The sequence below is a fragment of the Carassius auratus genome, chromosome 31 (genome assembly GCF_003368295.1).
Source record: "Carassius auratus strain Wakin chromosome 31, ASM336829v1, whole genome shotgun sequence".
Taxonomy (NCBI): domain Eukaryota; kingdom Metazoa; phylum Chordata; class Actinopteri; order Cypriniformes; family Cyprinidae; genus Carassius; species Carassius auratus.
The window spans coordinates 6,964,757-6,980,412 of NC_039273.1; the positions used below are offsets into that span (position 1 = coordinate 6,964,757).

Below are 15,656 nucleotides of genomic sequence, written 5' to 3' on the forward strand. Positions count from 1 at the left end.
CTTAATTTCAAAACTTAACAAGTAAAAATACAGGTTTATTACATTTTGAGAACAGCAAAACCTTTGGAAGACAATTAAATGAAATGAAATTCTATAAAAACATCAATGTAAAAAGTGGAATATATGCAAATGCTGATATCATGGTAAAGTTCGAAAGCAATGCATCCTTGCTGAATGTAAAAAAAAACATTGACATTGCCCAGAGGCTTCATGTGCAAGCTAGAATTAAAATCAATTATTATCAAACAAATGACTAAGCATTTGAATAAATCACATGAGATTGACAGTGAAGTTCTCTTGTTCAGCCTAGTCCCTGAGAACTGTCTCCTGTCTCACACGAGACTGTGTAAAGACATAGTAACTTCAGTCTGTTACAGCACTGGATGTCCGACCGTTGCTTGGAATGAAATAAAGTCCTTCAGAAAAACAGACAGACTTGCTTCTACACCGATTCAGCTTCATCATGCTCCGTTGGCTCATTTGGGAAACTAGAGCAGAGAACATATATGGATTAAATAGTCATGTCAGTCCATATCTTGCCACGTTAGTCCATCAATATGCTAATACTGAAAACTGTTAGCATACTGATGCAACAGTGGCAGTCCACATTTCTGCAATGTTGGATCTGGAAGATTTTTTTTAAAATTTTTTTTAACTAATTTTTCCCATTGGGATTAAAAAAAAAAGGTCTTAAAATGTTGTAAACCATGAAAAAGACAACCAGCTACAAGGTGAATTAGAACAGTACAAACTTTGAACTTTAACTTTAACTTCAGTACAAACTGAAGCTATAAATGTTTTTCATTTTATTTTTTTGATGATGATTTCATCATTTGCAGTGTTTTATGGGAGTGGGTGACCACTGAAGAGCTTTTTTGGCACAATTTTCTTGCCGTGACACTCTCATTGGTAGGGTATTTTTGCAGAATCATGAGTAATGTCAATTTTCACCAGGTATTCTGATGCTTAAACACAATGTGATCACAATGTGAACTAATGGCTTTATACCATAAAGCATATTACCATCGATTAACAACCTCATAGCTCACAGCAAGTCTTTCTTTTGTCACAAAAAAATCAGTTCCCCTATAAAACAAATAGATGGGATTTTTAACTCTATACTGTCGTCTTACCAGCTTCTTTTTGGAACCGTCATATGGAGGCTATCCAGGTCTAAAGCAGCTTCACTGGCTGGTGAGTATCTCATCTCCGCATTCACATAGGACAGAGACACAGTGTCTACCATAGACCTCACTGAATACCAGTACCTGCCTGAGAGAGAGAGAGATTTATGAAACGATCAAAAAGACCAAAGAAAATGGACATGCACAATGCCAACAGAACGATTCTCACTCTGAACATGTAGAACTGTCTTCAGAGACTCAACTGCATTGTCACAGGGTTTCCTCATTAATTCCTTCACATCTAAAGGCTCAGGCTGAAAAACATTCAAACATTCAAACAATACTTAAGGTGATGGAGTTTGCATGTAGGGATCTGTAAACACACACACCTCGTTTCCCACGAGAGCGCTGAGACAGGCTTGCAACGCGTTGCAGAGGGTTATGGGGTTACAACCTCCCTCTAACACCATCATCACTCGACCTTCAGCCAACTCCATTAAATTCCGGGTCAAGAATCCAAAACCTCGTAAAAAAAAAAAAAAAACGTTGAATGATTATTTGCATATTTGGTCATTGACACACGCCATGCTGACACAAATGGCATTCACTCGCAGAAAAGTCCTGGAGGCATTTTAGTGATTGAACAGTTCACGATGACTATAACATGGCCATGATTTTTGAATCCCATCAAAATTGCCAAGTCATTAAAAGCTCTTCTGCTTTCCATTTGCAGTATTTTAAGGACTTTTCTAAGGGGAAACCCTACAGAGCAAGAAAATTGCAGAAATAACAGAAACACTCTCAGGCTCAGATAATATAACTAAATGCTCTTGCAAATCGAAAATGATCAACAAAAAATACATTTTTAAAATGCATTTTTAACCAGTAATTATTTGTATGTGCTTTCTATCTTCGTGCTTATTGAATATGAATAATATTTAGAAAATATTGTAGATAACTTGAAAACTGTAGACACTCTGTTGTCACAGTTTGTATTACTAATACATACATTCTGCTGAGACTCTATATCCACCCTGATCCTCTTTATGGCCCTCTGTTGCATTAAAACCAGCTGAAACTAGGACCACATCTGGGGAAAACTCATGAGCAATTGGCATAACAACCGTTCTATAAAGAAAGACAGAATATTTAGCTATTTAGTTCATGTAGAGTTAACAGTGGCACCAGACAGAATTGCATACAGGTTCCCTGAAGAAAACAAAAGTAACAGGTTTGGAATGGCATGACGGTGTGTAAACGATAAATTAATTTTTATTTTGAGTGAATGATCCCTTTAACGTAAAACTAAAATGTCACTAGACACTAAAAGGACATCAGAATAGTACCTGAATGCAGCTAGGTATTCTGCATCACCCATTGGAGGACTCAGGCCTCCTGACCAAGCTACGTTTACATTATAGCCTTCCCCTCCATCAGATCCTACCTGTAACATACATAAAGCTTCAATTTACATATATAGTCATTTGACACTTAAAGAATGCACAGTCATGCTCAAATCTCAAACACACACATTCATAAAGGGATGTACACAAAACTAACCCTGGTGGGTTTTCCATTTCCATTGAAGAAAGAACCATTGTCATAGCGATGCAGGGATATATAGAGGACACTAGGATCTGTGTAGAATATCTCCTCAGTTCCAGAACCATGATGAACATCCTGACAAAAGTGCAGAGTGCAATGATAAGTGATGAAAAACACACACAAACCTTTCAAAATGTTACTAATTTATAGGGGAAAAAATGGTTGAAGGTAAAATGTTTAAAGGGTTAGTTCACTTGAGAATGAAAATTCGTCCTTCATCTATTCACCCTTGAAGCATCCTAGGTGTATGTGACTTCCTTCTTTCAGAATAATCTAATCGGAATGATATTAAAAACTGTTCTTGCGTCTTTCAGTGGGGCTAAGCAGGTGTTTGCTGTCAACAATTCAGAAGATGTGAAATAAAGTGAGCGCAATTGTAATAAAATGTCCCTCACATGGCTCCATGGGGTGAATGAAGACCCCCTAAAGAGAATCCATGCATTATTGTAAGATGATTTCAAACGTAATAAACACTTTTCACAGAGAACAAAACAAAAAGCTGGTCACTGATTAGAAGCACAAAACAAGGTTTTATAAAGAAAAACATTGGAGGAATTCGAAATAAGCCAAGAGGAGACTGGTTTTCCTTTGCTAAAGTAAGGAAACTTTGTTTCCTTTGCTCCTACATTTTCGTGTTTATTACATTTGAAATCTGGATATTTATCTCACAAAAAAGCATTGATTCGATATAGAGGTCCCCCTGGAGCCGTGTGAGGGATGTATTATTACAGATGCGTGCACTTTATTTCACTTCTTCTAAACTGTTGACAACAAACACCTGCTTACCCCCATTGAAAGGCTTGGAAGAGAAAGGACCAATTTTTATATACTTCAGATTAGATTATTCTGAAAGAAGAAAGTCACATACACCTAGGATGCTTCGAGGGTGAGTAAAACATGGACAAATATATTTTTTTTTTAACTAACCCTTTAATGTTTGTGCCAGAAGCTTCAACAGCACAAACAGATTACAGTGACAAGACAGATAGTAAAAATAGAATAAGTAAATATGAAATAATAATATATAACAAATAAACAAAATAAAAAAATACACAATGTACAAAAATATACAAAATATGGTATTTGTGTGAACAGGTAAAGTATGGTGTGTTAAATAAATAAATGAATAAATAGTGTTGTGTATTACATGTTTGCAATAAAAATTATAAAGATGCAATTGTTGGTGTACAGGGAGAAGAGCAACGGGGAGAGAACACATCCATGAGGGGCACCAGAGCTGAGTGAGGTTCCTGTCTGTCAGAAAGCTGGTGATCCACTGACTGATGGAGGTGGCCACAGAGAGCTGGGTTAATCTGGACAGGAGGAGGTTTGGGATGACAGTGTTAAAGGCCGAGCTGAAGTCCATGAACAGGATCCTTTCATAAGTCCCTCGTCTGTCCAGATGTTGCAAGATGTAGTGCAGTCCCATGTTGACTGCATAATCCACAGACCTGTTTGCTCGGTAAGCAAACTCCATGGGGTCCAGTAAAGGTCCAATGATGTCCTTCAGGTGGGCAGCACCAGTCTTTCAAATGACTGAAATTTGGATTTCTTTGGGATGGGGATGATGGTGGAGGGCTTGAAGCAGAAAAGGACTTCACACAGCTCCAGTGATCTGTTGAAGATCTGTGTGAAGATAGGGGCCAGCTGGTCAGCAAAAGATTTCAGATAGGCTGGTGTAACGACGTCTGGGCAGTGTTGCCAAGATAAATAAACAACCACAGCTTCAAAAACAAGCCCAATATTATTATATTGTCATCAATATTATTTATTATCAATAAAAAAGCCTGCAACATAGTGAACTGAAACCAGTTTCAGTTTGAAGAGCAAAAACAGAAGTTGATTTACAAAAATCATCAAACTGTAACAAAGCGGGAGTGCACACACTGTCCTCCGATCACCTGCGAGCAGAATAGTTTTGGAGATGGAAAAGGAGAATAAGACGAGCACTAAAGGAGAGCTTTAATATAGCCACATATTGATGATAATAAACTCGAACCACATGTATCCACTATTAGTCCTACTGCTTGTTTATTTATTTATTTAATGATTAATGCATTATAAAAATATTTTACAAATTGAATTAGGTCCCTTTCCTCCCTTGTACCATTCACCTGCTCCCATGTTTACTCTCCATCTCTGTACATCTATTTTGGTGGCGTTGTTTGTCTATTTATATCTACTAACCATCATCACTTGGATTACAATGTCACATCTGCATGTTAAATGCGATGAAGAATCATGCTACAGCACTTTTATTATTACACTGATTGGCTATTATCTGTGAGCGGACAATGTTAATAATATACTGAAAAAAAAAAAACAGCGACCATAAATGTAAAGAAACAAAGTTGCTTGTCAGGTTTTCCTAACAAGCAACCATATATTTTTTAGATAAGCTAAAAAAAAAAAAAACGCAACCCGCTATTTTATTAAACGACTTAACAAAAAATAAAAGTTGGGTAAAATACATAAATTTGGCAACTCTGCATCTGGGCCTGGTGCTTTTCTTATCTTATTTCCGGAAGGCCTGACACAAATCCCTTTCACAAACCAGAAGTGCAGGAGTGGGGGAGAGGGGGGTTGCTGGAGGACTTAACAGATCCAAGGAGAGAAGGTCAGAATGGATGTGGGCTGTGAGATAGGGGTTTTCAAACCTGCAACAGAACTCCTTCAAATCGCTGGCCAGTTGTTGATACAACACAGTGCTGGGGTTTGGTGTCTTGTAACTGGTGTCTTTCAGTCCTCTCCACACTGATGCAGGGTCACTGGCTGGTTTTTCAGCTTTTCGGAATAGTTTTTCTTAGCCACTCTGATCTTCTTTGTCAGTGTGTATTTGGCCTGTTTATACAAGACTCTGTCCCCACTCCATATAAATTCTATCTCCACTCCATACAAATTGTAACTTATGGTCAATACCCTTTATCAGTATTTGCAAATATGTGTAAGGCAAAAACTGTGTGTGTGTGTGTCTTACCCAATCTACTATAAGGATCTTTTTAACGTTTAATCGCTCCTGAAGCTGTTTAGCAGCAATGGCCACAGAATTAAAGATACTGAAACCACTGTAAGAGAAAAAAACCATGAAATAAATAAATAAATAAATAAACAGAAATACACAGCATTATTTACCTGCATACACTACCACTACCAAGTGTTTTTTATGTTTTTCAAAAAAAGACTCTTGCTCACCAAGGCTGCATTCATTTGATAATACAGTAAAACTATAATATTGAGAAATTTTAATAACAGTTCTATTTTTAAATATTTTTTAAATGTCATTTATTCCTGTGATTTCAAAGCTGAATTTTCAGCAGCCATTACACCAGCCTTTAATGTCACATGATCCTTCAGAAATCATGTAATGCTAATTTGGAGCTTAGCAATCAATTAATCAATTTGAAAACAGTTGCCCTGCTTAGTATACAGTAGATTAGAATAAAATAAAATATATTTTTTGTAACAATGTAAAAGTCGTGTCTGCAATTGTTTTAAGTGAAACTCACAATGTTTGAGAATGTGATGCATGGTGTCCTGGAGGTGTGACTACAGCAAACCCATTCTGAGGATGAGTAAGAAGAAGAAGTATGAATCTGAATTGGTAAATGCTCTGTGGTTATAGGAGAGGAATCGTGGACTTTGGGAATCTCACCTTTAGCTCTCCTCTAGCCACACGGACAGCCAGCTCAATCACACTGCCCACTGACATCTTCAGTAGTGCTGCACTGCAGGAACTATTCAATACTGTATCAAGGTCTGTTTGACTTTGATATGGCATGAAAGATGTACTTTCTGAAAATCCAGAGTATGAACAAATAAGCTGTTTTGAATGGACGGACAGTAGTTCCTCCAACGTGGCCGGCCCGCCTTTAACCAACTAAGAGACAAGCACACACACACACACACACACACACACACACACATGGAAGTAAATTCTCACCGCTGCAATAATATTCAGAGCTTTATGAGCTGTTCATTGTTTACCTTACACTGACTCTTGAGGCCACACTGCTGCAATCTTGACCAGATACTTTGAATTCTGCCAGCATACTCCGTATGAAAGCTGGTCACATCTCTAACGTTACACTCATGTTGCAGCATCTTATATTCCAACACCAAACCTACACACACACAAATACACTTTAAAATAAACATAAATATATATTAAGTCTACAGAGTTACCATGTTAATGTTAATATTATGTCATGTTTTAGACACAATACTGTGCGTTTTTGCTCAATTTTGCAAATAAAAATATTTAGTATAAAGCCACAGCAGAACATATTATACAGTTAATTAATTATTTTATAAAGCTACATTTTAATGCTATTTTGAAGCTTTTCTCATTGAATTCAATAATGACTTTAAATGATCGTTTGCAGGTAATTTCTCAGTCAAATTTGATGTGCGATTCATTCAATTAATTAATCGACACATTGTGTATTTATATATAGTGCAACTTGGAACTTTTGTTTAGAAGAGATACTAATGAAAAACTGCACTTTGACATTTCTTGTGATATTCCTTAAATATAAATATGAACAGTGGAGCCAAAAGGTCTACGACCACTAGTGAAAAAGGTTCTCAAACATATTTAATTACAATTTTTGCACTGAAAAAACTAAATCAAACTTAATTATGTTTTTTTATTATTATTATTATTATTATTACACTCAAAAGCATCATGCCAACTTTGTTGTGACACCCTCATTCCTCCTACCTGTGGTATAGTTTGGTTTTCTCCTGACATCTTGGGCTAGAGAGGAGGAAACATGTAAAGGCAGATATCCGTTGTTGTGACGGTTTATATACACCGATTGGGACCGTATGCGTAAGTCCTCTCTTGCTCTCCCTCTGTCTCTTGTCAGCACTGAAGAAGACATGGGCCGCACCATGTGAGAAGGTGCCTTACAATGAGCCTGTGAATAAGAACTCTGTGTGATCGCTTGCAAATGTGCATTTGTCTCAGTGTGTTGCTGGAATGTCTCCTGTGGCCAGTGCTGTTGGTGTGTAATCATAACAGTCTGAGTCTGGATGTGCTGGATATAAGAAGGTACCGACTGGGATTTGCTCAAAGGCCGATGATGCATCACTGTCCACTGCCTAGAAGCTGGAAAAGACAAAATGAAATAGCAAATTAAGTTTTATAGTAATTACAGTAATCTCTGGTCTCCAGATTAGTTAATGTGTGATACCTGGAACAACAGTTGGAGGCAAGGTAAAGACGGGCTGTGCCTTGCTGTTCCAGAGCATGGGGTTCTGAATGCCAACATGTAGAGGAGATTCATCCTGAAGAAAAGTAGATTAATGTGATTGCAATCAGGAATGAGCAAGGTTTAGGTTTAATGTAGCATTTTAAAAAAATCTTAAACAATTGCAATGGACCCTTTTCACACTTGAGTGTTAGGAGCATGGAAATAAACTATAGAATATTGTCATTCATTCAAATATCAAAAGAAAGAAAAAATTCACTATTCCACAAAAAAAAGAGACGCATTGCATCAGTTAGAAAAGAGAGAGATTTCAAATTGACAGTAATGCCCTCAGCAGCACTAGTGTGTTGACTAGTTTTTATAAATTAATGACAAATAAAAAAAAATTGCATTATAAATGTACATTAAATGATCTGAAAATTGAAAAAAAAAAAAAAAAAAAAAAAAATATATATATATATATATATATATATATATATATATATATATATATATATATATATTGAAAATCAATTGAAAATCTGAAAAAAAAAAAATATATATATATATATATACAAAAACTAAAATGTCACTAAAATTAAAAAATTCCCTTACAAACATACAGTCTTGAATCATTAACTACAAAATATATTCTGCCTGGACCCCTTAACCATCTTTTACTCACATGAGAAAGTGTATATAAAGAGAGAGACAGAGAGAAACCAGTTACAGACCTCGTGTGGTGCTGATGTGTGGATCTGTGGCTCTTGACGGCTCATCTGTTTATCTGGTGATGAATTTACTATGGATAGTGAAGTAGAACTGGAAGATCCCCCTACAAAATACACATACCAGGTCACTACAGTGTCTTAAAGATGACCAAAATGACCACCCAATTCACAAAATAACAAATATTTACATTTAAATACAAATGTATTATATCTTTGCTTTATTTCATTTTACAACGGTGTTAAGTTATTACACACCCATAGAGTCAGATGCTCTGACAGCAGGGGGCGCACTGGTTTCACACTGCAATGGGTTCTGTCTTCCCGATGCTATTCTCTTTGGTCTTAGCTTCAGAAATGGATCTGTGGCTTCTCACAAGCATACGCAAACACAAATGTGCTTAAAGTATAAACATGTGAAGACCACCATCGATTAAATCATGTAAAAGTTCTTCTGATTTCTACTTATTTCCACTTGTGTATGTGTACAAGCTCACATGTTCTTCTTAATGGATTGTCCTTCTCCAAATATTCACGGACTTGGGTTGGATCCTGAGGTTTAAATTTCCTGAACAACAGAAAATATAAATGACTCTAACGCTACAATCAAAATGCAACTTTAGATCCAAGTTTAAGCAGGTTTTTATCGTTTCCAACCTGTGTTTGTTGCAAATATGCTGATTTAGCTTTCGTTTCACCCAGACACTGGCACCGGAACCTGCCAGTCACAACAATTATCAATTAAACCAGTCCAGACAGAGTTTTTAGAAACACCCTATGAAATAATAGAATACAACAGGGTCAGAAATGAACCAAGGCTTGGTGAAAAAATGCACAGATGTCAGAGGCTTTTTTTTAATATGACATTTGAATTCATAATATTCTAGGCCTGTATGAGTTCAGACATTATAGTGAGAATTTCAGTTACAATTTAATTAGTTTTTGACATAAATGGACAACACACTCTGTTATACACACACACACACACACACACACACACACACCACCCCTTAATAAAAAAAAGTTCATTTCTGAAACTGTATGAAAAAAAAAACAAAAAACTTGAGAGCAATGAGAGTACTCTGTTGACTCTTCTTTATATTCAAAAGCTGATTAAATGGATGTTTTTCCTCTTGTGTGCTCTCCCTCTCTCTCTCAAGCTTCTTGTGCTGATGTTCAGACATCTGCATAATGAGGATGAGAAAAAAGAGTCAGTTCTGAAACTGTAATATTGTATATCAATGATTCCAGAAAGACTAGCAGAGTGTTCTGGAATTACACTGCAGTATGCGAGCTAACACCAGTGTGGGTCTTTGTAAGATACCCATATCATATTTGAAATTTTAAATAGAGTTTGAGATTCAGATGCTGCAAGTGGATTATGTGGATCAATGGCACTGTCTGGATGTCAAGAATGCCAAATGCATTTGACTCACAAGTGAACAACGATATTTCTCACTCAATTACACAGTATACAGTAATATTATGGTTAGTGTTTGATTGTACTTTTAATCCTTTAATTTGAATTCATGTTAGCGCATGTTAAATGACAGAAATGCTTTCATCTGGATCAGCAGATATAGTATAACATTTATACAACAATTAGTGTACTTTTTGAATGTAACACACACAGATATTATCCAACCTAATTAATTTTTATAATAACTTATTTGCTGTTTTCAAATAAAATTATTTTTGAATTAGGAGTTGAAGAGTTCGATATCACTTTCATTTAAAGCAGACAAAAATAAATACATAAATAAATAATAATAATAAAAAAAAATTGGCAAATTGTATTTACTAAAATTAACTTCAAATAAATATACTTTTTAAAGACATTTAATATAAATATTGCCCTCCACTGAAAATATAATACATTCACATGTAACATTTAAAGAAAAATAACTTTATTTTGTCTATAACGTGTGAATATATATTACACTTTTAAATAAAAATATGTAGTGAATAAACGCTAAATGTAGGCTCCTGTGAAAATGTAAATGTATTGACCCTGAAATACATATTGAAATAAATGAAGGTATATGAAGGTCGAAAGTAAATATATTTTCAATTTTAAAATATATTTAATTGAGCTTCACTATTTACAATATTTTTTTGCCATATGGGATCCCTTCCTTGAGAGCAATGCAGGGCTTATCTTATATTCCAAAAAAACTATTTAAAAAAAAAACAATATAGTTAAAAATAGTTCACAAAATTTCCCCTAAAGTGAGAAGGCATCCTCCGCATTTTAATTTTTTCTTATGAACTCAACACATAGCGAAACATCATCACCATTTCTTCTACCGCAGAAACCATGCTGCACTCAATCTGGCCTGGATCACTATAACCCTCCAGCTGACAAGGAAGTGCTCTATTAAAACCCGTCCACTTCCTGGAGCTAAAATTAGATTTTGTTTGTTTGATTTAGGGGTGATTTATGTAAGGTTAGTATGCTATTCTCATCCTACATTTTGCCCGACCTATATTTGGTTTAAATAGCTCTTGGCAAACATTTCAATCAAAATCATTCAAAGCAGAACTAACTCATTTTACCAAAACCACCAAAGGACAGAAATGTCTAAATGCCAAAAGTTCTGGAGCTTACAAGCTTTTATTTATCCCTCCTTTACAATTTAATGAGTACAACTAGTTGAAAGTCTAAAAAGTGCAAAACTCACAGTTAGTCTTTCAGTCATTTGTTAAGTCACATATAGCAGGTTAGGTGATTTGTGTGTTTCTAGATATATTTTTGTTTGTCATGATGAAAGACTAATAACTAATAAAAAAAAACATTCACAAAAAGACACAAAGTCTGTATTTTTAACCTGACCAATATTTAAATATAATGAGGATTGCTTCATTACACATCTTTCTTTAGCTATATGAATATATGTCATTGCATTTGATCCCCCAAACTACTATAATATTACAGTAAAAGTGATGTGGCAGTTCATGCAAAATTCCAGAACTCTACATGGTATCCGAACAAAGCAAATAAAGTTTAAACACACAAGAATTTCTCACCTGTCACCTCTGCATAGCTTTTTCTATCTCTCATATGTTTCCAGGCATCAAATTCTCATCTGAAAAAGACAGAAAACATGGCATTTGCTCTCTCTGGCTGTGCACATCACACAATGAAAAGCAGAACTACACAAATCTAGATTCAAAGCACTTGCATTTAACACTGGTCCTGCACTACAGCGTACTCCAAAAGTGTGATTTTGCCGAGTGACATCCAGCTACACTAAGGTTCGCACTGCCCTCCCTGAAGCCCCTCCTGCTGAACTTCCTCTCTTCTCACTACATCAACAGTGGTTTGCCTCTCTCTACTAATGCACTTATCAATGATTTCATTTGAAATCCCTAAGTTGTGCATGCAGATGATGGATATCCCCTAGTTTTTACAATATCACTAAATGTAGGGCAAGTAGCAATTGTAACAAGGATTAGCTGTGCATTTCCGTTGGACGGTCTTCACGATCAATCGTCAACACAAACATGTTCGTTTCTATGTAAATAAGGACATCTCATCGATGCAATGGTTTATATTTAGCCGTGATGACATTTGCGAAGCCTAAACCTCAACCTCACATCTAACCCACGCAAGCCACTTGATATCAGAAGATTTAATGCACAACATAATTTGACTGATTCATGAACTTCTCATAAGAGAGATAACCAGTGTTGGGGGTAAAGTATTACAAGTAACATGAGTTATGTAATCAGATTACCTAGTATATACGTGTATTATAACTAGTAAAGCATTACTTTTTAATTTACAAGGGGATATCTGAGTAGGTTTTTCAATTACTTTGTTTTCCCATGTACTGACAGAGAGCTCTCCTGTCCTCATGTTGAGAGAAATCAGGAGCAGGTGCCCAGGTGTTGTGTGCACCGTGTGAATATGTTGTAGTGTTCCTCAAAATGAATAAAAAACAGTGAAATGCAAACTCAGAATATGAGGCAAATCTGCAATACTTAAATATGTTAAATAACACAAATATTCTTTATTCATTTAATCTCATTTTATTTTACTATTTCTTTGCTGCTGACCTTAAACGATCCAATTCAACAACACGAATAAGCAATAATTACTTCAGATAAACATTATATTTGTGTTTGCTTTTTCTTTTTTTGGCTGAAAAGAGAAAAATGAGCCCAACCCAAATGAAAAAAAAGTAATGCAAAAGTAGCGCAATACATTTCTCATAAAAAGTAATTAAGTAACATAATTAATTACTTTTTTTAGGGAGTAACACAATATTGAAGAATTTCATTGCAAAAAACTGTAAAAAAAAACAAAAAACAAAAAAAAAAGGTAACACTTTAGTTTAGGGTCCAATTCACACTAATAACTAGTTGCTTATTAGCATGTCTATTATTAACATATTGGCTGTTTATTAGTGCTTATAAAGTACATATAATGCATGACATCCATAATCCTACCCAATACCCTAAACTTAACAACTACCTTATAAACTACTAATAAGCAGCAAATAAGGAGTTAATTGAGGCAAAAGTCATAGTTAATGGTTAGTTAATAGTGAGAATTGGACCCTAAAATAAAGTGTGACCAAAAAAAATTGTGTTTTAAATCAGAAGAACAGGTGGGGACTATGAACAATTAAATTCTTGAGAAATTAACATTTTAAAAAAAATATGTAATAGAAAGAATAAACAGTATAATTTAATTGTTTTAGGAAATATACTACAGGAAAATATGAAAACAGTAGTTGTGGAAGAAAATTAAAAGTTATCGAAGGTCTAATAATTTGCAGTCTAATAATATAGCACATGATAAGTGGCTAGAATATTTTAAAAAGTTATTATCCGATTCCAAATGTAATATATAGATGCTGATTTTGAAAACTTTGTCACAGTTTGTTTTAGTAATCATGAAGTTGTATTTTTAAATGAAGATGAAATTTTATGAGATCTATAAAGCTATTATGTCAATGAGTAATGGAAAGGCGCCTGGACCAGATGGCATCATTACATATAACATATGTTATGTCCTATAATGCTCTCTTTATATAACAAAATATTAGAGACAGGGAGCTTTCCAGAGATCTGGTGTGAGGCTATGATTTTTCCGCTATACAAGAGTGGTGATAAAAATTATGTGTGAAATTATAGAGGGATCTCATTGCTTAATGTGCTTTGTAATTTTTTTTACAAATGTCTTGAACGGGAGATTAGTGTCTTCTGTAGAAGTAAATAATATGTTTTATGAAGAACATGCAGGGTATAGGTCATGGTATTCTACAATAGATCATATTTTTATTTTGCGCTTATTAAGAACGGCATTGGTGGAAAAGTTTTTAGTGTATTGAGATCTATGTTTTCTAAACTTAAATCATGTGTGAAAGGAACCGATGGTCTAACAGAGTATTACCCCGTTGGTGTAAGACAGGGCTGCCTGATGAGTCCGCTTTTGTTATCTTTTCTTAAATGAATATATAACAGTGTTGAAGAATAATTGTAAAGGTATTCAGTTTGAAAGTATGACAGAAGTACAGACCTTGTTATATGCTGATGATATGACTAATATAGCAGATACAATTGGAGGGTTACAGAAACAGATTGAAAACTTAAAAAGAGTGAATTTGAGTAAAAAAAAAACAGGTTTTTAGAAGAGGGGGCTCTCTAAATAAAGATGAAAAATTGAATTTTGCTGGTGAACAGATTGAAGTGGTTCATTGTTACAAATATCTTGGTATGTGGTTTAAACCAAAATTGTCATGGTGGAAACCCCGACAACTTTTAGCAAGCCAAGGCAAGAAAGCAATGCTATGGTTTGTTCTTAAACATAAAATGAGCTGCAATCAATCTTTGTGTTTGTTTGATCGCATGGTTGCACCTATACTTTATTATGGATCTGAGATAAGAGGTTTTGAACCAGTGGAGTGTATTGAAAATGTTCAGGTATCTTTTTGTATAAAACTGCGTATTAGTTCAAGTGTGAGCATTGTGGCTGTCTTGGGTGATCTGAGGAGATTTGTATTGTCCACTTCTTATATGAAAAGATGTATCATGTATTGGTTAAAACTGGTGTCTAAGTCCAATTATCTTTATCAAAAAATTATTTATAACATGCTTAATCAATTGGATGAAGTAGGTATAAAACATGGGTTACTCGTATTAGAGTTCTGCTATATTTTCATGGTTTTTCTAGTGCCTGGGAAGCTCAAAGTGTACAAATATAAGAACATTTACAACTATTCTTAACCAGTAATTAAAAGGAAAAGCACATGAGGCATGGTCTACAGATACCTGGGCCCTTTTCTGAGACAGCAGTGAGGACAATGTGGTTTTACTCAGAAACACACACGAGCAGGCCGCCCCATATACAAACCACTCCGGGTCAGATGCACAACCACCTGCAAATGCATCCCCATACTCACTTACAAACTGAGCAGAGCTCATGGGTGTCCTTCATGTTCTGAATATAAGAAACCAATTTTTAATGCTGTTCCAGTAAATACCCCTGCTGACCTCACCGCATTCCTTTCCATTTGCCCAAATCTTTATATCCGTGTCAGTGTTTGTGTGTAAATAACATTTCACTGACATACTGACATTCTGAGCACGAGCCAAACTGAGGTCACATGCTTCTCTATTTCCAGTATTCCTAATCGTTGAGACCTATACTTCAAGCGGCACCTTTTCATTTGTTTCTAGAAACGCTGTCAATGGATGTTCCAAATTTGAATCATTATAAAAGAATAGAATGCAGATTGTGTTTTTATGCAAACACATGGTTTGGGATGCTTACAGTAAACCTAACAAAATTCTCTGTTTACAGTACGTTGATGTTCATCAGCTAGGGCATACTTCCAAGGCAACAGCCACAGTTTTAATACCCAGACAGAAACAGAGAGGGTACAGGATCTGATAAGACAGCCATTCATTTTTCAGATTTCAGACAACATCTAAAATAGATGTGCAGTACCCTGCCCTGATTTAGACCCATGTTTACACACTGAAACACTACGCTTTTA

General features: G+C 35.3%; 1 protein-coding gene across 4 annotated transcripts; it reads right to left on the reverse strand.

The window, feature by feature from the left end:
• Position 1: 1 nt before the first annotated feature.
• Positions 2–12,148, reverse strand: LOC113050346 (histone deacetylase 7-like). Of its 4 annotated transcripts, XM_026213220.1 has the most exons (20): positions 11,832–12,148; positions 11,677–11,735; positions 9,731–9,833; positions 9,307–9,367; positions 9,147–9,217; positions 8,908–9,018; positions 8,656–8,756; positions 7,925–8,018; positions 7,450–7,839; positions 6,714–6,850; positions 6,382–6,606; positions 6,236–6,291; positions 5,707–5,794; positions 2,685–2,804; positions 2,471–2,568; positions 2,134–2,252; positions 1,514–1,647; positions 1,354–1,438; positions 1,134–1,272; positions 2–488 (listed from the first exon to the last, which is right to left on the reverse strand). In XM_026213220.1, exons 3-20 carry the CDS (start codon positions 9,831–9,833, stop codon positions 443–445), a joined length of 2,178 nt encoding a protein of 725 aa, XP_026069005.1. In that variant the 5' UTR covers positions 11,677–11,735; positions 11,832–12,148; the 3' UTR covers positions 2–442. The 4 variants fall into 4 exon arrangements, with proteins under 4 accessions (XP_026069005.1, XP_026069006.1, XP_026069009.1 ...); XM_026213221.1 differs by lacking the exon at positions 11,832–12,148 and having other exon boundaries at positions 11,677–11,808; XM_026213224.1 differs by lacking the exons at positions 9,731–9,833; positions 11,832–12,148 and having other exon boundaries at positions 11,684–11,803.
• Between the last annotated feature and the right edge of the window lie 3,508 nt (positions 12,149–15,656).